Raw genomic sequence first — 21,659 nt, forward strand, 5'->3', positions numbered from 1 at the left:
AGTTGAATACCATTTAACTCTTAACTCACCTCAAAGGTTGGACAAGGCACAATTCAATGTACTAATAGCAATGATTTCATGTAACTACATTTGGATTGGAGGTAATTGATATACCTATCAATTCATCCAATGAAAAGCGACGAGTTAAGACAGTAACTATAGGTTTTTATTGGCTAAATAACAGAGCCCACCCTCGTGGGTGATCGGATCCAACAAGGAGGAATACCAGCCAGTCGACCACCTTTATACCTGGGCAAGTAGGTGGAGCCATGGGCGGAGTCAGCAGTGGTCAGCCCAGGTATAACAGCGTGACAAGAGGCGACCTCGTGTAGTGATACAACAGTGTAAACAGTGATAACCATAGTGTAACGATATAACAGTGATAACCATAGTGTAATGATAGTGAACGATAAAAGTGGTTTACCACAGTAATATACTGGCATGGATTGAAAATTGGTTAACAGACAGGAAACTGAGAGTAGGAATAAATGGGTCTTTTTCGGGGTGGCAAACGGTGACTAGTGGGGTACCACAGGGGATCAGTGTTTGGGCCCCAGATATTCACAATATATATCAATGATTTGGATGAGGGAACCAAATGTAATATTTCCAAGTTTGCTGGTGACACAAAACTAGGTGAGATTGTGAGTCGTGAGGAGGATGCAAAGAGGCTTCAAGGCGATTTAGACAAGTTGGGTGAGTGGGCAAATACATGGCAGATGCAGTGTAATGTGGATAAATGTGAAGTTATCCACTTCGGTAGGAAAAACAGAAAGGCAGAGTATTATTTAAATGGTGATAGATTGGGAAATGTTAATATACAAAAGGACCTGGGTGTCCTTGTACACCAGTCACTGAAAGCAAACATGCAGGTGCAGCAAGCAGTTAGAAAGGCCTTCATTACAAGAGGATTTGAGTACAGGAGCAAGGATGTCTTACTGTAGTTATACAGGGCTTTGGTGAGACCGCACCTGGAGTACTGTGTGCAGTTGTGGTCTCCTTACCTAAGAAAGGATATACTTGCCATAGAGGGAGTGCAGCGAAGGTTCACTTGACTGATTCCTGGGATGGCAGGACTGTCGTATGAGGAGAGATTGGGTCGACTAGGCCTGTATTCACTAGAGTTTAGAAGAATGAGAGGGGATCTCATTGAAACGTATAAAATTCTGACAGGGCTAGACAGACTGGATGCAGGGAGGATGTTTCCCCTGGCTGGGGGGTCGAGAACGAGGGGTCACAGTCTCAGGATATGGGGTAGGATATTTAGGACTGAGATGAGGAGAAATTTCTTCACTCAGAGGGTGGTGAACCTGTGGAATTCTCTACCACAGAAGGCTGTGAAGGCCATGTCACTGAATATAGTAAAGAAGGAGATAGATAGATTTCTAGACACAAAAGGCATCAAGGGGTATGGGGAGAGTGCGGGAATATAGTATTGAGATAGAGGATCAGCCATGATCATATTGAATGGCAGAGTAGGCTTGAAGGGCCGAATGGCCTACTCCTGCTCCTATTTTTCTATCTTTCTATGTTTCTACACATACAGCACTACTGTTAATGCCACCATAAGGCCTGTTAATCAGTGATTACAGTAATTTAGTAACTAATACTTAGTATAGGTCATAAGCACAACAATAAACTTGATTATATAATAATACAGTAGCACATTACCTCATCCAAATTAACATTGCATCATATTTTCAGAATTACAGCAATCACTGGGTACAACTCAATGATAATACTGCAATTGTATCTCGCAGGTGGACCATAGACCCCTCTGTCTTTTAGATGAAATGTGCCATGTTGCCATTTACTTATTGGGTAACCTATACTACAGTTTCTGTTCCCTCTCCAATACTTGGGTCACTTGAATTTGGTAAGGCACAGTATAACTTTCAATCCACCTTGTCAGGTAAAATGGGATAACAATCGTGTGACCTTGGCCAGTTGAAAATGTTATGCTTTCCCATACTGTACAACGCATCATAATCAGAGGGGTTAATATTACTAGTTCACACTCCATTTTGTGCCACATTAACACTTCTGGGAACTCCTCCTAGGAATAGAGGAACAGGGGAAGGCCAGTTAGCCGCTTGAGCCTGTTCTGCCATTCAATGAGATCATGGCTGATCTGCGACCAAACTCCATATACCTTCCTTTGCTCCATACCCCTTAAAACCTCTATGTTCCCTGTGGTCTGTCCTGTCCTGTTTGCTTGAATGTACCCTGCAACTGGTTACATTCTGTTATGTTGCTTCTAGATTAACTGGTCAGAGGTAGTACTCCTTTTGATCAATATCTCCTGAAACCATTAAAGTTCTCGAGGCTTCTGTTGCAGTTCAAATTCTGCACGGTGATTTTCTCCCAACATTCTATGTCACATTCCACCTCCATAACATCACCCCTACCTCAGCCCATCTGCCGCTGAAACCCTTAACCATGTCTTTGTCACCAGCAGACTTGACAGTTCCAATGCTCTCCTGGCCGGCCACCCATCCTCTAACCCCATAAGCTTCAGTTCATCCAAAACTCTTCTACCTGCATCCTATCCGTACCAATGCCAGTTGCCTACTACCCCTGTATTCGCTGACCTACACTGGCTCCTGGTAGCCCACGGCCTCAAATTTAAATTTCTCATCTATGTGTTCCTGGGTGCTGGGTGTGATCTCTCAGTAGTTCCTGGGTGCTGGGTGTGATCTCTCAGTAGTTCCTGGGTGCTGGGTGTGATCTATCAGTAGTTCCTGGGTGCTGGGTGTGATCTATCAGTAGTTCCTGGGTGCTGGGTGTGATCTCTCAGTGGTTCCTGGGTGCTGGGTGTGATCTATCAGTGGTTCCTGGGTGCTGGGTGTGATCTATCAGTAGTTCCTGGGTGCTGGGTGTGATCTATCAGTAGTTCCTGGGTGCTGGGTGTGATCTCTCAGTGGTTCCTGGGTGCTGGGTGTGATCTCTGAGTGGTTCCTGGGTGCTGGGTGTGATCTCTCAGTGGTTCCTGGGTGTGATCTATCAGTAGACCCTGGGTGCTGGGTGTGATCTATCAGTAGACCCTGGGTGCTGGGTGTGATCTATCAGTAGACCCTGGGTGCTGGGTTATGTAAGAAGTCTACTGAGCGCTTGGTTTGAGTATAAAACAAGGCTTTAATCGACTGTTTCAAAACCATGAGATTTCTAGTTACATCACTAGTTCCTGGTTACAGAAATATCCTGGGCAAGCTGGGCCCACGCTTTATACTCCTTGGACAGCGCCACCAGCTGGCTGCCCAGTGTTACTTCATGAGTTATTTCTTCATGAATGATGAGATGCATGACATTCTTCCCGCCTGAAAGATTTGGGAAGTCCGACGACTTCCTTCTAGTGGATTAGGCGGACCACGAATAGCCGCAGTCTTTTAGATCTTCGCTTGTGGCTGGAAGGCACGTCTCCTCGGACCGTGTCTTGGTCCCTGGGTTGCTTGGTTCATACTGGTAGATCGACGGGACCCATGTCGCCTTGATCGACCTGCGGAAGACTGGGGAGATCGGGACTCCGGGTGTGGGTCCCCACAGGCGCAGAGCTGGCATCATCTTGTTTGGTAGGCGGGGATTGACCGGCGTCCTGGCTTCAGGTGGCCATCCCATGGGAAGCGCTCAGCTCCCCGAGTTGATCCGATGGAGTAGCCGGCAGATCCCTTGATGTCCCAGGTAGGGTGTCATCCTCAAAGGAGCGCAGAGCGTCGGCATCATTACCATGGGTTCCTCTACCTGTTGGGTCCGTGGGACCGGTTGGACAGGGAGACAGAGCTCGGAGTGAAACGGTGGACTCCCGGCCATCAGGGTATCGCACATGTGCGTACGTGGGATTTACGTCTGTTAGTTCCACCTTGTCGACGTGGGGATCGTTTTTGGAAGATTGAACAAATCTTCAGAGCAGCATAGGGCTGGGAGCTGCCAACCATGACAGTAGAGACGTCCCATGAGTGGAGCGACGCTGGAACCTGAAGAATTGCTCGTGAGGAGTGACATTGGTGGACGTAGAAAGAAGAGTTGATGGAATGCAACGCGTCAGGGAGCATAGTTTCCCACTGCTGGTCTGGTAGGTTGCGTGACCTCAGTGCAAGACGAACAGCGTTCCAAATGATAGCGTTGTATCTCTCAACCTGTCCGTTACATATGGGATGATACGGTGTCATTTTATTTGTGGCAATCCCCCGTTGGGAAAGATAACTTTTGAGTTCGCTTGACATGAAGGAGGGACCCCGATCAGAGTGGATGAAAGTGGCCGTACCGCAAAGGGAAAAGACTTGATCGAGGCATTTGATCACTGTGGAAGTAAGCATATTGGGACAGGGGAAAGCAAAGGGAAAGCGTGAATATTCGTCCACCATAGTAAGCAAGTAGGTGTTTCGCGTTGTGGAAGGCAACGGCCCTTTAAAGTCAATGCTGAGTCGCAGCATAGACTGCATAGCGTGTATGAGCGAACCATCCGACGGACGGAAGAATTGCGGTTTTAATTCCGCACAAATTCTACAGGTGGAGCATGTTCTTTTCACATCTTCCGTAGAAAATGGGAGATTTTTAGATCGCACAAAGTGCAACATACGGGTAACGCCAGGATGGCATAAGTCAGTATGAAGATCCGCAAGAGTCGAAGTTGACATGGAAGAGCAGAATGCCCGCGTGAGGGTATCTGGGGCCACATTCTCTTTGCCGGGTCGATAATGTATGGTGTAGCCAAAGGCGGCCAATTCCATCCTCCAAAGTTGTATTTTGTTATTCTTGATCTTAGTGCGTTTCCGGTTATCCAGCATAAAGGCCATGGAGCGCTGATCGGTTATAAGCGTGAAATGGCGACGAGCGAGAAAATGACTCCATTTACGTACTGCTTCGATGATAGCCGTAGCCTCCTTCTCGACAGGAGGATAATGGAGCTCGCTACCCTGCAAAGTTCTGGACAGAAATGCAATGGGTCGACCACCTTGATTCAAGGTAGCCGAGATCGCCACCTCCGATGCATTGCACTCGACCACGAAAGGAAGATTTTAATTGATGGAACGAAGCGTGGCTTTTTCCAGTTGTCGTTTGAGGAGGTTGAAAGCTGAAATAGCTGTTGCCTCCAACGGAAATGACTTCGCGTGAAGCAGGGGCTGGATCTTGTCGGAGAAGTGGGGTATCCACTTCGCATAATAGGCGAACATGCCGAGTGCCCGATGAAGAGAGCCGAGATTTGTAGGGGGAGGGAGCTTCTGAAGCAGACAAAGTCACTCCAGATCCGGTTTGATTACACCGTTGCCCACCTAGTAGCCAAGGATGTTGACTGATGGTACTGATTTCACAGATTTGGACTCATTTAAGGTTAAGTTGCGATGACGGAGAACGTCAAAAAATTTCTGGAGGTTGGCATCATGCTCCTTCTGGTCATGACCAGCAATGGTGATATTATCCAGATATGGAAAAGTGTCCGTTAAGTTCTCCTGTTTGACTAGGCTATCCATTGCCCGTCGGAAGATGGCCACCCCATTGGTGACCCCAAATGGAAGACGACAAAACTGATAAAGCCGACCATTGGCCTCAAAGGCCGTATACTTTTTGTCAGAGTCCTTTAAAGGTACTTGATGGTATGCGCTCTTTAAATCAAAGGTTGAAAATACCTTGTAGTTGGCAAGGTTATTGACTATGTCATCGATGCGTGGTAGTGGGTAGGCATCCAGGTCGGTATACTGGTTAATAGTTTGCGAGTATTCGATGCAAAGACGTTTCTTGTGTTGTTTCAGAGGATTTTTAAGAATGACGACTTGAGCCCGCCAGGAAGATGAACATGGCTTAATGATACCATCAGCTAGAATGCAAGAGATTTCTGCCTCGATAAAGGAGCGATCATCTTGGCTGAAACGTCGTGATTTAGTGACTATGGGCTTACATCGGGGGGAAAGATTGGCAAACAAGGAGGGCTCGTCGAGCGAAGCCGCCGAAAGCGCACAAAACGGTACTTTGGAAATAGTAAGCTCCGGCTTTGACCCTCCAAACTCGAAAGTGAGTCTTTTCTGTTGTTTCTGGAAATCCTGTCCCAGGAGCACATCACTGCATAGGGTTTTGAGCACCCCGAGCCGGGTGGAGAAATAAGTGCGGCCATTGAGAATAAGGTCAACAAGACAAAAGCCGGAAGAGTTGGTGGTCAGTGTCGTCAGAGCCATTACAATTTCCCTGTCCGAGGGGTAAATATGCAGTTTGAACTTACTGACAGCCCGCTCACTAATGAAGCTGTCAGAGCTGCATGAGTCGATTAGTGCACTCAAAATGTGTCCATTTACCGAAAACTTCGTGGCTGCATGGGACAGACATTGGGGAAAAACAGCTGTGATGGGAGGAGGAGCAGTTTTACCCTTGACAGCTATAACCTTAGTAGTGGCTCTTGGGGGCGGAGCAGTTTTATAGATTGCAGCTGTAACCTTAGGAGTGGCTCTTGGGGGAGGAGCAGTTTTATAGCTAGTAGCTGCAAAACTAACAGGGGCTCTCAACCGGTATACCTTAGAAAAGTGGCCTTTCTTACTACAATGATTGCAGGCTGCGTTACAAGCAGGGCAAAATGTCCTATAGTGGAATGCACCTCCACAGAAGAAACACTTCCTTCCAGATTGCCAAGATGCCGCTAGGGCAGGGTTGGCATCAGTGAAGGCTTCTAGGGTAGGGTTGTCATCAGCCAGGTTGGAGCCATCATCAGTGAGGGCTTCCGCCCGAGGCTTGTTGAAGGAGTCACTAAAAGTGATAGCAGCAGCCCATGCACGTGGTGAAAGATAGGTATCTGCATTCTTCTTTGCTAAGTCCAGAGAGCATATCTGGTCATAGGCAGCCTGTAACTTGAGGGTTTTATCCTCCAACAGATGCTGATGTATGAAGGGAGATGCAATCCCATTAATAAAGGAATCACGAATTAACTCCTCCAGGTACTGCTCAGCTGTGACAGCTTTAAGATTACTATCCTTGCTGAGCCTGCGAAGCTTTTGAAGGAATTTGTCAGGTGATTCCCCGGGTTGTTGTCGGGTTGTGGCCAGTAGATGCTGAGCAAAAATTTTGTTTGGGGACTTAACATATAGTTGCTGTAGTATTTGGATAGCGGCGTCATAGTCTACACAGTCTTTGATGTAGTCAAACACATGAGGGGATACATAATTGGCAAGCATTCGTAACTTAGGAGCATTCTCACCATACTCCTCAAGGAAGTTGCTAAAGGTACGATACCAGTGTTTCCATACCTTAGCAGCTGTAAGTGAATTCGGGTCCAGGTCGAGACAGGCGGGTCTGAGTAGTTTCTCCATGATGGATTGATTACTTCATCCGAGTTCCCTTCTACAGTTTGAGTCGTAGCCGTCTGTTCCCAAGACCACTCAGAGCGTGGAGCAGGTGCAATTGATTAAATGGATGTAAAAAGTCTACTGAGCGCTTGGTTTGAGTATAAAACAAGGCTTTAATCAACTGTTTCAAAACCATGAGATTTCTAGTTACATCACTAGCTCCTGGTTACAGAAACATCCTGAGCAAGCTGGGCCCAAGCCCGAGCATTTATACTCCTTGGACGGCTCCACCAGCTGGCCGCCCAGTGTTACTTCATGAGTTATTTCGTCATGAATGATGAGATTCATGACACTGGATGTGATCTCTCAGTAGATCCTGGGTGCTTGGTGTGATCTATCAGTAGATCCTGGGTGCTGGGTGTGATCTATCAGTAGATCCTGGGTGCTGGGTGTGATCTCTCAGTAGTTCCTGGGTGCTGGGTGTGATCTCTCAGTAGTTCCTGGGTGCTGGGTGTGATCTATCAGTAGTTCCTGGGTGCTGGGTGTGATCTATCAGTAGATCCTGGGTGCTGGGTGTGATCTCTCAGTAGTTCCTGGGTGCTTGGTGTGATCTATCAGTAGTTCCTGGGTGCTGGGTGTGATCTATCAGTAGTTCTTGGGTGCTGGGTGTGATCTCTCAGTAGTTCCTGGGTGCTTGGTGTGATCTATCAGTAGTTCCTGGGTGCTGGGTGTGATCTATCAGTAGTTCTTGGGTACTGGGTGTTATCTCTCAGTAGATCCTGGGTGCTGGGTGTGATCTATCAGTAGTTTCTGGGTGCTGGGTGTGATCTATCAGTAGTTCCTGGGTGTGATCTATCAGTATTTCCTGGGTGTGATCTATCAGTAGTTTCTGGGTGCTGGGTGTGATCTATCAGTAGTTCCTGGGTGCTGGGTGCGATCTATCAGTAGTTCCTGGGTGCTGGGTGTGATCTGTCAGTAGTTCCTGGGTGCTGGGTGTGATCTATCAGTAGTTCCTGGGCTGGGTGTTGTAGTGTATGTACCTTTAAGGGGAGAACTACTTTTTACAGCTCCTGTATACTGTAGTACCGGCAGTGACCACACCTGTATATAAACCCTGAGTAGGGATCTGTACATTTAGTTTTAGAGTAACCCTCATCCAGTAAATACCTGTTGATTGTTCCTGCAGTCTCGTGTCTAGTTATTGAAGGACACACTACATCAAAAATACACGGATCTAACAGTGGCGACGAGGCAGATTCGAACCTACCTGCAACTCTGCATTACTTCCCAGGGATTCGCTCCTGGAGAACAGTGGAAGAAAGTTGAGACCAGAAGCACGGGCGTCGACCACGAGCAACCGCCCAGTCATCCAACAGAGATTGAGCATCGCAGGAGAGGCTGTTGAGAGCTGGGCTTGGTTCTCCAGTCACGGTGGTCCAGCGAAACGGGCTGGCAACAGGTACAGTGCAGACCCTTCCCGGACAGCGGCGGCTAGAGCCGACCGACGGCACAGAAAAGGCCGAGCAGCGTCGATGGGAGAAGAGAGAGGGTAGAGCGCACAGGGCGCAGCCAGTGTTCAGGACCGAACGGCGTCGACGGGAGAAGAGAGAGAGGCGCGAAAGAAAATGCGCAGAGCGCAGCCGGTGTTCAAGGGACGAGCAGCGTCAGCGGGGAAGAAAGGGAAACGTGCAGAGCGCAGCCGGTGTTCAAGGGCCGAGCAGCTGCAGCGGAGAAGGGAGAGCGTAGGAAACGCCATTTTGAGCCGCAGCGGAGAAGGGAGAGCACGGGAAAACGCCATTTTGAGCCGCAGCGGAGAAGGGAGAGTGCGGGAAAACGCCATTTTGAGCCAGTCTAGCCACACCCAGGGATGCCGAAGAGTGGCAGTATCACAGCGTTCGACAATGAAGTCGAAGATTGGACGACATATGTCGAACGCATAGAAGTGTACTGCAAGGCGAATGAAGTGCCAGATGAGAGGAAAGTGCTGGTATTGTTGAATTCCATGGGTGCAAAAACGTATGGCTTACTGCGAAACCTAGTAACCTCAGAGAAGCCAGTGGACAAGGATTTTGGAAACATAGTGTCAACCCTACAGAACCACTTAAACCCCACACCGCTGCTGATAGCAGAAAGATTTATGTTTCACAAAAGGAACCAGCATAAAGATGAAAGTAATGCTGAGTATTTAACGGAACTGCGTAAGCTATCGAAACACTGCCAGTTTGGAGCGGGACTGGCAGATACCTTAAGGGACAGGTTTGTGTGTGGGCTTCAAAGTGAAGGACCCCAGAAACGGCTTTTATCTGAAAAGGACCTTACGCTGGAAAAGGCTTTCAGCATGGCAGTATCACACGAAGCAGCCGCACAGGGCGCTGCAGGGATACAACGGAGACCGCAAGAATATGGCACAAATGAAATGTCATACGGAACAGTGAAGTGTTATCGCTGCGGCAGAACAACACACGACCATAATGATTGCTGGCTTAAGGACAAAGTGTGCAGACAGTGTGGAAAAGTAGGGCCTAGAAATTGGGTTTTGGCTTAGCCAGGGCTTTAGCGCCGGAAGTTAGTGCCGGCGCTAAGTCCCCTGCGCGCGCCAAAAATTCAGTGGCGCCGCGCCCAAACGGCTGCCGGCGCTACTGAAGGGTCTTTGCGGCGGTACATCGGCGCTAACTGCCGTTTCGCGCCGCAATTCCGGCGCTGCGGCACCCGATGCGGTGCGGCAGGCTGGGGACGTGCAGGCCTCCTCCTCCCGTTAAGGAGGAGCTGCCTGCACCCGGCCGCGGCCCGCGCAAATCAGCTTAAAAATGAGCCCGGCACCTCGGACAAGTGCCGGGCTTGCATCTGTTCCGGGGGGGGGGGGAGAAGTTCGAGGAGGGAGCTGCGGGCAGGCGGCCGGCGGGAAAGTGGCCGGCCGCCGCGGGGCCTTTAATGCGCCGGCGCAAACTGGAGTAAGGCACCTCTGCCAGAACGTTGCTTGCGGCTGCCACGGGCGAGGCGGCCGCAACTCAATTTCGGAGTTCGGGCGGGTTACCACGGCAACCGGGACGCTGCGCACACCGATGACGTCATCGGTGCCGGCGCAGCGCTACCGGTGCAACGCCGATTTAGGGCCCCAGGGAATTTTTAAACTGGCCATAACTCTGGCGCTAGTCCCTCTAGCGCCTCAAAAGCGGCGCTAAGGCTAGTGAATTTCTAGGCCTAGGACACATAGCAAGAGTCTGCAGGTCGGGAAAGAAAACCAGCAGCAAGAAATCTCCACAGGAGAAGTACAAGAAGGTACATAAGGTGACGGAGAGTAGTTCAGACGAACAGAAAAGTGATACAGACTCCGGAAGCAAGGAGCTGGGTTGTCTGAAACTACATAAGGTGATCCAAATGGAGGATCATCAAACTATCTGGGTCACGCTCAAGATAGCTGGAGTCCAAGTGAAAATGGAATTGGACACAGGATCAGCCCTAACAGTCATAAACCGAAGGGACGACAAGCGGCTATTCTCACATATACCCTTGAGAGATACAGAGATTGTCTTGAAGACGTACACGGGGCAAAAAGTCTACCCCAAAGGAAAAATAAGGGTGAACGTTGTATATAACGGTAAGGAAACATCAAAAATGGACCTATATGTATTGCCAGATGGAGGACCACCACTACTAGGACGTGAATGGATCCGGAAGATACAGCTAGATTGGCATTCCATACAAGCACTGACTGTAGATGCCAAAAAGGATGATGACGCCACACCTGGACGACTGTCAAAAATGCTAACTGACGCACAAGAAGTGTTCCAGGAGGGACTTGGAACACTAAAAGGCATAACAGCGATGATCAAAATAGAGGAAAATGCAAGCCCAATGTTTTTTAAGGCCAGACAGGTGCCTTATGCGATCCGCCCAGCCATCGAAGCAGAGCTGGAAGGTTTGGAACGTTCAGAAGTACTGTCCAAAGTGGACTGGAGCGAGTGGGCCACACCCATCATTCCTGTAATGAAGAGGTCATTGAGTAATATGCCTGGGGAACCAAAGGAAGTTCGCATCTGTGGGGACTTTAAGGTGACAGTGAACCCAGTCCTTCACACGGTACAATATCCGCTTCCGCGGATTGAAGATGTTTTCGCCTCGCTATCTGGAGGGAAACACTTCACTAAGATTGATCTGGCCCAGGCGTACCTGCAAATGGAGGTAGAAGAAGCCTCGAAACAGTAACTCACGATCAACACTCGTAAAGGTCTCTACCAATACAACCGGCTGGTGTTCGGGGTAGCATCAGCTCCGGCTATTTGGCAAAGGGCAATGGATCAAGTCCTGCAAGGGATTCCAGGGACCCAGTGTTATTTGGACGACATCCTGGTCACGGGCAAAAATGACAGTGCTCACCTTGCCAACCTGGAGCAGGTGCTCACTAGATTGAAGGAATATGGTCTCCGAGCAAATCGCCACAAATGCGAGTTTTTCCAGAAGCAGATCTCGTATTGTGGCCACGTTATTGATGAAGAGGGGTTACATAAGTCCCCTGAAAAGATTGAGGCAGTAGTCAAGGCTCCAGCACCGGAAAATGTGTCACAACTGAGGTCGTTCCTCAGGCTGATGAACTACTACCATAAGTTCTTGCCGAATTTGTCTACAGTACTATACCCACTGAACACCCTACTGCAAACGGGGGTACCATGGAAGTGGAATCACACATGTAAACGAGCTTTCCAGAAGTGCAAAGAATTGATCACATCAAAAGAGGTGTTGGCTCATTTCAACCCAGCACTACCAATTCGGTTGGTGTGTGATGCATCACCCTATGGCATTGGAGCGGTGCTGTCGCACAAGTTCCCGGACGGCTCGGAGAGACCAGTAGCCTTTGCGTCTCGGTCACTAACCTCAGCCGAGCGTAACTACGCCCAGATTGACAGGGAGGCCCTCAGCCTAGTGTGGGGAGTGAAAAAGTTCAACCACTATCTGCACGGGCAGAAGTTCACCTTGCTGACGGACCACCAACCACTTGTCTCCATCTTTAATCCAAAGAAGGGCGTGCCGGTGATGACTGCGCAACGGCTACAAAGATGGTCGCTTTTTCTAGGGGCGAACCAATATGAAATCGAGTATAAGGGCACGAAACAGCATGGAAACGCTGATGGGCTATCACGTCTGCCACTGCCTACTGCGGAGGAAGCACCAGCAGTGGACCCTGTCGAAATATTTCATTCGACTATGATTGAACGCTTGCCAGTAACTAACGCTGATATAGAGGAGACCTGAAATGACCCGACACTGTCTCGGGTATATGACTTGACGGTGAAGGGATGGCCAACACATGGCGACTCACTGTTGCCAGCATTCTCATCCAGAAGAGAACAGCTGTCAGTATGCCAGGGGACCTTGATGTGTGGATCCCGAGTGGTAATTCCACCCAAGTTAAGGGAGAGAGTGCTCAATGAGCTTCACGAAGGCCATCTGGGAGGGGTAAAAATGAAAAGCCTTGCTAGGGCTTATGTGTGGTGGCCGGGGATCGATCAGCAAATCGAGGACCTGACAAAGAGCTGCTCAGGATGCCAGAAGGTCCAAAATGCACCACCACATGCCCCTCTACACCCATGGGAGTGGCCCTCATCTCCATGGCAACGGGTGCATATTGATTTTGCTGGTCCATTCATGGACTCAATGGGCTAGAAATTGGGTTGGTAGCGCCGGCGCTGAGTGCCTAAAGAGACCTAGAATTGGGGCGAAGCCCTATGTTGGGGCGAGCGCTATGAGGATAGCGCCGACTCAGAAATTGACTATACATTTAGCGCCTGCGCTAAGTGTTTGCGCGCGCACGCGAGCGCAAACGGCTCATGACGTCATTTCAGTGTGCAATGCCTTTTAGGAGCGCCTGAGCGCATATTGGGTGGCGCCCGGAGCCTTAGCGCCCAGCGCTATTAGTGACAGTTCGAAGGAGGGCTAACAGGCCCTTCTCGGAGTAGGGCGGCGCTATTTAAAGGGGACAGCTCTAGTGCAGAATCTTCTGCCACTTGGCCTGCTCATTGCGATCGCTGCTGGAGAGAGTTGGCGAGCTAATGTGGAGCAGAGTTCTGGGATTTGAGCTTTACAGTACTTGGGAACTTCAACCCTGTCCGAAGCACTTGCAGCACTACACCTAAAAGCCTTTTGACCAACTGGCATCCGAATGGGAGCTTGTTTGGAGGGCGACGGCCTCATCGCCCAACACTGTGAAGGGGCAGAGAGACAGCGGGAGAGAGGGCCGGGATTGTCCAGAAGGAGGGGCAATGGAGGTCGGCCAATCCGACAGGAGGCTGCGAGGGTCTTTAGGCAGCAGGTGACAAGCCTTGACATGTCGGAGGAGCAGTGTTTGCGAAGGCTCCGAATCTGGAGGGACATTGTTACTGATCTGTGCCACCTGCTTGGTCAGGATCTGCAGCCGCGTGAACGCTGCCGAACCTCTCTGTCCGTGATGGCTACACTGACTGAAGACCTCCATTTTTATGCCAACGGCTCCTTTCAGTCAGCCATTGGGGACAATGCGACTGTCGCTCAAGCTGCAGTCCGCTGTTGCATCCGGCAAGTGACAGATGCCCTTTATAGGCGAACGCGTCCATTCATTACCTTCCCTCGGACCCTGCACAAGCAGGCGGAGGAGGAGGAGTATGAGGAGGAGGAGGAGGAGGAGGAAGAGCACGCAGAGGAGGAGGAGGAGGAGGAAGATGGAAGGGCTGCTGAAAGTGGAAGGTCCATTCGTCAGAGGCTCCTCTGGACTCGTCTCGACACCCCTGTGGCAGAATGATGAGAGTCTTACCTCATGGGCACTTTGGATGTTTGAGGGCCTCTGCATGCCAGCATCACTGAAAGTAGTCACATGCACCAAGCAACATTTAAACTTCTGTTTATTGACACAAAAGTCTTTCATTACAGCTAAACAACGTAAAGTGAGCAGAAACCATCACTGCCAAAATAAAAGTGACCTGTTCGGCAAAGCAGCAAAACTCAACAAAAATCTGCACCTATAACAGCAGGTGAGGGTGTCCGTGAATTTGGACAAACAAACGTCTCAGCACCTCCCTCTACAACTGGCCCCTTGAGGGAGAACGACTTCTCGTTCGCGCCCGGCCCCTTCCCGCCCTGCTGCTCCTACGTAATTGCACCCCAGTGGCGGCCTCGAGGCTGGGGGACGCTTGCCGACTGTCTGGAAGCGCAGAAGCCCCTGAGGCACGGCCTGGCCGACCTCTGGGCTTGGAGGGTGCGGACGCGGGATGCTTGCTTTGAGCATGGCTGGGAGCAGTGTGGCCTGCAGATGGTGGCAGCTGCAATGCAGGCGTCCCAGCTCTGGCATGTGCAATGGTCTCCTGCCGAGAGAGGACACCTGCACCATGGTCGGACGACACACTGGCTATCTGAGGGGAGCGGCTCGGCTCATCCGCCACAATCGCAGGCTCCACGGATTCCTGGCCTTGTACGGGAGTGGAAGGGCCCGGGGTGATCCTATCTGATGCAGAGAGGGTGGCTGCAGTGAGACATCGCGTTGCGTCAATCTGGCTGTGGAGGAGCCCAGCAAGTAAATGCGTGGCAACAGTGAGGACCTGTGTGCCAGGTGCCAGTGCTTCGGAGAAGGCCTGGACAGTTCTTCCTATGGCTTTGGACAAGGCAGGAGCCGACCGCTCCACTGCCTCGGACAAGCCCTGCAGAGACCTTTCCAGGGATTGTCCAAAGCCCTGAACAGTCCTTTCCATTGCCGACTCAAAGCCGTGGATAGTCCTCTCCATTGTTGGGCCGAAGCCCTGGATAGTCCTGTCCATTGTGGCCCCGAAGCCCTGTCCATTGTTTCCCCGAACACCTGGAGAGACATCTCCATTGTTGCGCCAAAGCCCTGCAGAGTCCTCTCCATTGTTGCCCCGAAGTCCAACATACTCCTAGCCAATGAATCTATTGACTCAGGCATCTTCTCCACTGCAGCCATCAGCTCCGTGTGTCTGACCCGGGCCTGTTTGCTCATCTCTGCCAGGCGCCGGACCTCATCTGCACTCTGTGCAGCAGTCATGACGACCTGCCTTGCCCTGCAGGGAGACGGTGGCCGAACTTGCCTATCCCCCCTGCGTTGCTCCATGCCGCTTGGTCCGGCAACTGGTTCATCCTCAGAGCCACCCCCCCTCCCCTCCAGGGGACTACTATCCCCAGTCTGCAGATGTCTCAACTCCCCGGATTCTGCAACGGCTGGTCCGGATTCCTCCTGGTCCTCGCCTCCGGTGGCACTGGCACTGGCAGCTTCAGCGCGTTGAGCCCGAGTTGGTGCTGCTTCATCTGAAAGTGGGAGGTGGAAGAGTGGCTTTAGCAAAAGGACAGGTTTGCTGAAAGGCATGCCAGATTGCGGCATGGCTCTGACATGGCTGCACACTGAGGATGCATGCTGGCGGGGGGACCAAGTGGAAGGCAACAGGTGGAAAAGGTGAGAGTCTTACCCTCGCTGTCGGTAATGGGGTCGGCAGATGCAGTGGTCACTGGACCAGACAGACGTCCTCCAAGTATCTGGTGCACTCTCTCCTCCAGATCCGTGAGAGTGACCACTTGTGCAGGTCCGCCACCGGTTTGACGCTGTTCTTTTCTAATCTGCGCCATCTTCGACTGCAGGGGAAAGAAGGGGAGGTTCTGTTACATGAGGCCTTGAGACATCCTCGCATGCCCCCCATTGTGCAAGAGCCCTTACATGAGGCCTTGAGACATCTGTCCATGTGTATGCCCAGAAAGGGCCATGGGTGCATACTGACAGATGGCCAGTGGCGCATCATTGCAGCAGGGTGCCCGAAGTCAGCTGCAGATGGAGGGAAGCACAAGTTTGGTAAACCATCACTCACCCTAACGATCCGTGTGAGGTCGTTGAATTTCTTCCTGCACTGAACAGGGGTCCTGGTCGCCATGCTGCTGGAGTTGACCCTCACAGCAACCTCCCTCCAAGATCGTCGGTAAGCCTTCTGATTTGGCCTCTTGCCATTATCCGGGTACAGCACCTGTCGATGGTGTTCAACTGCAGCTACCAATTGGTCCAGAGCCTCAGTGCTGAAGCGCTCTGCTCTCTGCCTAACCTTCTCCATAATGATGAACTTTGTACCGCCAGACAAGGGCGAGCGCCGAATCTGAGGCCTACAGGGCATTGGGTGTTGAAGCTAAGTCTGACTGACCCACCCCTTTAAGAGCCGGCCGGCGTCTGCAGGTCTCGTGCTTTGCCGTAATTGAGTTCACCTGCGCTGCGCCCGTCCGCGTCGAAATTGGGTAGCGCTTGACCTTTTGCGCCTTAAGAGCAACGGCTGATTTAGTGCCTGAATCCCCTTTGGGGGCGATGCCACCCAATATCGCCCCAGGCGCAGATAGCTCTCGTCTGGCTATAAACTTAGCGCATTGCCAGTTCTAACGCCTCAAGCGGGGCTATACCCAATTTCTAGGCCAATGTTTCTAATAGCCGTGGATGCGCACTCGAAATGGCCTGAGGTGATCAAAATGTCGTCCACCACCACGGAGAAAACTATTGCAGTCCTACGGACCATATTTGCCAGGAACGGCTTGCCAGAGCAGATTTGCTCTGATAACGGACCACAGTTTGTGTCCGAAGAGTTTCGAAGATTCATGAAAAGGAATGGGGTAAGGCATTACACATCCGCCCCGTATCATCCAGCCACAAATGGATTGGCTGAGAGGTTCGTACAAACCTTTAAGAAAGCAGTAAGGGCCATGTGCGATGACGACATTCCACTGCAGCATAAGGTGGACAATTTCCTGTTAGCCTACAGAAATGCGACGCATGCAGTCACCAACCAGACCCCGGCCATGATGTTCTTTAACCGAAGGTTGAAATCTCGTCTGGATTTGCTCAGACCAAATGTACGAAGAGATGTTGAGAATAAGCAATTCCAGCACATCAATGAGAAGCCGACAAGGAGCTTCAATGTAGGGCAACCAGTCTTGGCCCGTGACTACCGAACAGAGAAATGGCAACCAGGAACGATATACACACAGCAGGGGCCACTAATGTACACAGTGGATGTTGGGGAGAACATTGTGAGATGCCATGTCGACCAGATCCTAGAGTCACAGGAACGAGTCAACCCCATGTCTTGCGCACCTGGTGATGAACCCGACATACAGGTAGCATCTACCCCAGAAACAGTAGCATCGGAAGCTGATGAACCAACTGACGACAGGGGGCCTCCACACCAAGAACAAGACACTCAGGAAAGGCGCTATCCAGAAAGGATCAGGAAGCCGCCCCAAAGACTGAATTTATAAATGGACTATTTTCAGTTAATGTGCATGTTAAAAGTGTTAATTGTTAAATGAATGTTATGGTACTGTCAATCTAAAAGGGGAGGAATTGTAGTGTATGTACCTTTAAGGGGAGAACTACTTTTTACAGCTCCTGTATACTGTAGTACCGGCAGTGACCACACCTGTATATAAACCCTGAGTAGGGATCTGTACGTTTAGTTTTAGAGTAACCCATATCCAGTAAATACCTGTTGATTGTTCCTGCAGTCTTGTGTCAAGTTATTGAAGGACACACTACATCAAAAATACACGGATCTAACAGGTGTGATCTATCAGTAGTTCCTGGGTGTGATCTCTCAGCAGGTGCTGGGTGTGATCTATCAGTAGTTCCTGGGTTCTGGGTGTGATCTCTCAGTGACCCCCGGGTAAACATTTGCTCGGACAGCGCCATTAGTCGCTCTGTGTCGTGGAGCGGGAAAGGATCTGTGCAGACGTGCCGACCATTTAAAGCCGGATTGAAAAGCTGCGGCCATGGCTCGGGTGCTGATCGTCGGTGCGGGTCTTACGGGCAGCGTGTGCGCGTCCCTCTTCCGAAAGGAATTGTCGAGCAAGCTGCAAGTAGTGGTGTGGGACAAAGCAAGAAGCGCAGGTCAGTGCGAGGCCACGTCACCGCGCCGCCAATTGAGACAGACCTGGGGCTGGGGCCTGGTCCCACACTCTGGGGGCGGGGCCTATTCTCAGTCTGGGGCCGGGGCCTGGTCCCACACTCTGGGGGCGGGGCCTAGGCCCACACTCTGGGGGTGGGGCCTATTCTCAGTCTGGGGCCGAGGCCTGGTCCCACACTCTGGGGGCGGGGCCTATTCTCAGTCTGGGGCCGAGGCCTGGTCCCACACTCTGGGGGCGGGGCCTATTTTCACTCTGGGGGCGGGGCCTATTTTCACCGTCTGGGGGCGGGGACTAATATCCCGGTGTCGGGGCGGGGTCTAATCTCACGGTGTGTGGGCGGGACCTATTCAACAATGGATGGGGCGAGGCGTATTCTCACACACTGGGGCGGGGCCTATTTCAGAGTTTGTGGGCGGGGCCTATTCGCACACGCTGGGGGCGGGGCCTATTCTCACCATCTGGGGGCGGGCCTATTCTCTCACTCTGGGGGCGGGGCCTATTCTCAGTCTGGGGGTGCGGCCTATTCTCACACTCTGGGGGCGGAGCCTATTCTCACACTCTGGGGCGGGGCCTATTCTCGTGGGGGCGGGGCCTGTTCTCACCCTCTGGGGGTGGGGCCTATTCTCACTGTCTGGGGGCGGTGCCTATTCTCACAGTCTGGGGGCAGGGCCTATTCTCACCCTCTGGTGGCGGGGCCTATTCTCACACTCTGGGGGCAGGGCCTATTCTCATAGTTTGGGGCGGGGCCTATTCTCACACTGGGGCAGGGCCTATTCTCACACTCTGGGGGCGGGGCCTATTCTCAGTCTGGGGCCGGGGCCTATTCTCACACTCTGGGGGCGTGACCTATTCTCACACTCTGGGGGCATGGCCTATTCACACACTCTGGGGGCAGGGCCTATTCTCACACTCTGGGGGCAGGCCTATTCTCACACTCTGGGGCGGGGCCTATTCTCACTGTCTGGGGGCGGGGCCTATTCTCACATTCTGGGGCGGGGCCTATTCTCATGCTCGGGGCGGGGCCTATTCTCTCACTCTGGGGGCACGGCCTATTCTCACACTCTGGGGGCGGGGCCTATTCTCAAACTCTGGTGCGGGGCCTATTCTCACTCTGGGGGCACGGTCTATTCTCACACTCTGGGGGCGGGGCCTATTCTCACACTGGGGGCGGGGCCTATTCTCACTGGGGGCGGGGCCTATTCTCACTCTGGGGGCACGGTCTATTCTCACACTGGGGGCGGGGCCTATTCTCACACTGGGGGCGGGGCCTATTCTCACACTCTGGGACCGGGGCCTATTCTCACAGTCTGGGGGCGTGGCCTATTTGCATACTCTGGGGGCGGAGCCTATTCTCACACTGGGGGCGGGGCCTATTCTCACACTCTGGGGCGGGGCCTATTCTCACACTCTAGGGGCGGGGCCTATTCTCACACTCTGGGGTGTGGCCTATTCTCACACTCTGGGGGCACGGCCTATTCTCACAGTCTGGGGCGTGGCCTATTCTCGCACTCAGGAGGCGGGGCCTATTCTCAGTCTGGGGCGTGGCCTATTCTCACACACTGGGGGCGTGGCCTATTCTCACACTGGGGGCAGGGCCTATTCTCACATTCTGGGGGCGGGGCCTATTCTCAGCCTGGGGCCGGGGCCTAGTCACACACTCTGGGGCGGGGCCTATTCTCACACTCTGGGGGCACGGCCTAGTCTCACACTCTGGGGGCGTGGCCTATTCTCACACTCTGGGGGCATGGCTTATTCTCACACTCTGGGGCGGGGCCTATTCTCATACTCTGGGGGCGGGGCCTATTCTCACACTCTGGGGGCAGGGCCTATTCTCACAGTCTGGGGCGGGGCCTACTCTCAGTCCGGGGGCGGGGCCTATTCTCACACTCTGGGGGCACGGCCTATTCTCACACTCTGGGGGCACGGCCTATTCTCAGTCTTGGGGCACGGCCTATTCTCAGTCTGGGGGCGCGGCCTATTCTCACACTCTGGGGGTGTGGCCTATTCTCACACTCAGGGGGCGGGGCCTATTCTCACACTGGGGGCGGGGCCTATTCGCACACTCTGGGGGCACGGCCTATTCTCACACTCTGGGGGCGGGGCCTATTCTCACACTCTGGGGGCGGTGCGTATTCTCACAGTCTGGGGGCAGGGCCTATTTTCACACTGGGGGTGTGGCCTATTCTCACACTCTGGGGGCAGGGCCTATTCTCACACTGGGGGCACGGCCTATTCTCACTGTTGGGGGCGGGGCCTATTCTCACACTCTGGGGTCCCCGGCCTATTCTCACACTGGGGGCGGGGCCTATTCGCACACTCTGGGGGCGGGGCCTATTCTCACACTCTGGGGGCACGGCCTATTATCGCACTCTGGGGGCACGGCCTATTCTCTCACTCTGGGGGCAGGACCTATTCTCTCACTCTGGGGGCGGGGCGTATTCTCACACTCGGGGGGCACGGCCTATTCTCTCAGTCTGGGGGCGGGGCCTATTCGCACACTCTGGGGGCACCGTATATTCGCACACTCTGGGGGCGGGGCCTATTCTCACACTCTGGGGGCACGGCCTATTCTCTCACTCTGGGGGCGGGGCCTATTCTCACACTCTGGGGGCGGGGCCTATTCTCAGTCTGGGGCGGGGCCTATTCTGTCACAATGGGGGCGGGGCCTATTCTCAGTCTGGGGGCGGGGCCTATTCTCGCACTCTGGGGCGGGGCCAATGCTCTCACACTGGGGGTGGGGCCTATTCTCACAGTCTGGGGGCGGGGCCTATTCTCACACTCTGGGGGCACGGCCTATTCTCACAGTCTGGGAGCAGGGCCTATTCTCACAGTCTGGGGGCGGGGCCTATTCTCACACTCTGGGGGCGGGGTGTATTCTCACACTCTGGGGGCACGGCCTATTCTCCCACTCTGGGGGCGGGGCCTATTCTCACAGACTGGGGGCGGGGCCTATTCTCACACTCTGGAGGCACCGCCTATTCTCACACTGGGGGCGGGGCCTATTCTCACGCTCTGGGGGCACCGCCTATTCTCTCACTCTGGGGGCGGGGCCTATTCTCACACTCTGGGGCGGGGCCTATTCTCACACTCTGGGGGCGGGGCCTATTCTCACACTCTGGGGGCGGGGCCTAATTTCTCACACTGAGGGCGGGGCCTATTCTCACAGTCTGGTGGCGAGGCCTGTTCTCACACCCTGGGGGCGGGGCCTATTTCACAGTCTGGGGGCGGGGCCTATTCTCACAGTCTAGGGGCGGGGCGTATTCTTAATAGCTTCAATCGGGGGCTTTCAGGCTGCCCATGCTCCACCTCACTGCTAGACGGCCTCTGATCACTGAGTTGAAATTGGCAGACACAGGGAGAGTGGAAAACATTCTCCAGATAGTCAGGTCAGATTCAGCTTTATCTTAACTTTTCACCTGGCTCATGTCCTGGTTGTCACTCAGATTCAGGGATTATTTTCATATATTTTCATACTGTGTTCCAAAAGAA

General features: G+C 52.5%; 1 protein-coding gene across 2 annotated transcripts in view; it reads left to right on the forward strand.

Annotated features, from left to right (window-relative positions):
* Positions 1-17,843: 17,843 nt before the first annotated feature.
* Positions 17,844-21,659, forward strand: part of rnls (renalase, FAD-dependent amine oxidase) — a 155,163-nt gene continuing 151,347 nt past the window's right edge. The window contains exon 1 of one of the 2 annotated variants that reach the window (XM_085994865.1): positions 17,844-18,153. In XM_085994865.1, coding sequence (XP_085850991.1) covers positions 18,036-18,153 — 118 coding nt within the window. In that variant the 5' untranslated portion in view covers positions 17,844-18,035. The remainder of the gene's footprint in view (positions 18,154-21,659) is intronic. The other variant, XM_085994864.1, reaches the window with a different exon arrangement.

The sequence above is a fragment of the Somniosus microcephalus genome, chromosome 8 (assembly GCF_052327205.1).
Source record: "Somniosus microcephalus isolate GS21.2 chromosome 8, FLI_Smic_1.0, whole genome shotgun sequence".
Taxonomy (NCBI): domain Eukaryota; kingdom Metazoa; phylum Chordata; class Chondrichthyes; order Squaliformes; family Somniosidae; genus Somniosus; species Somniosus microcephalus.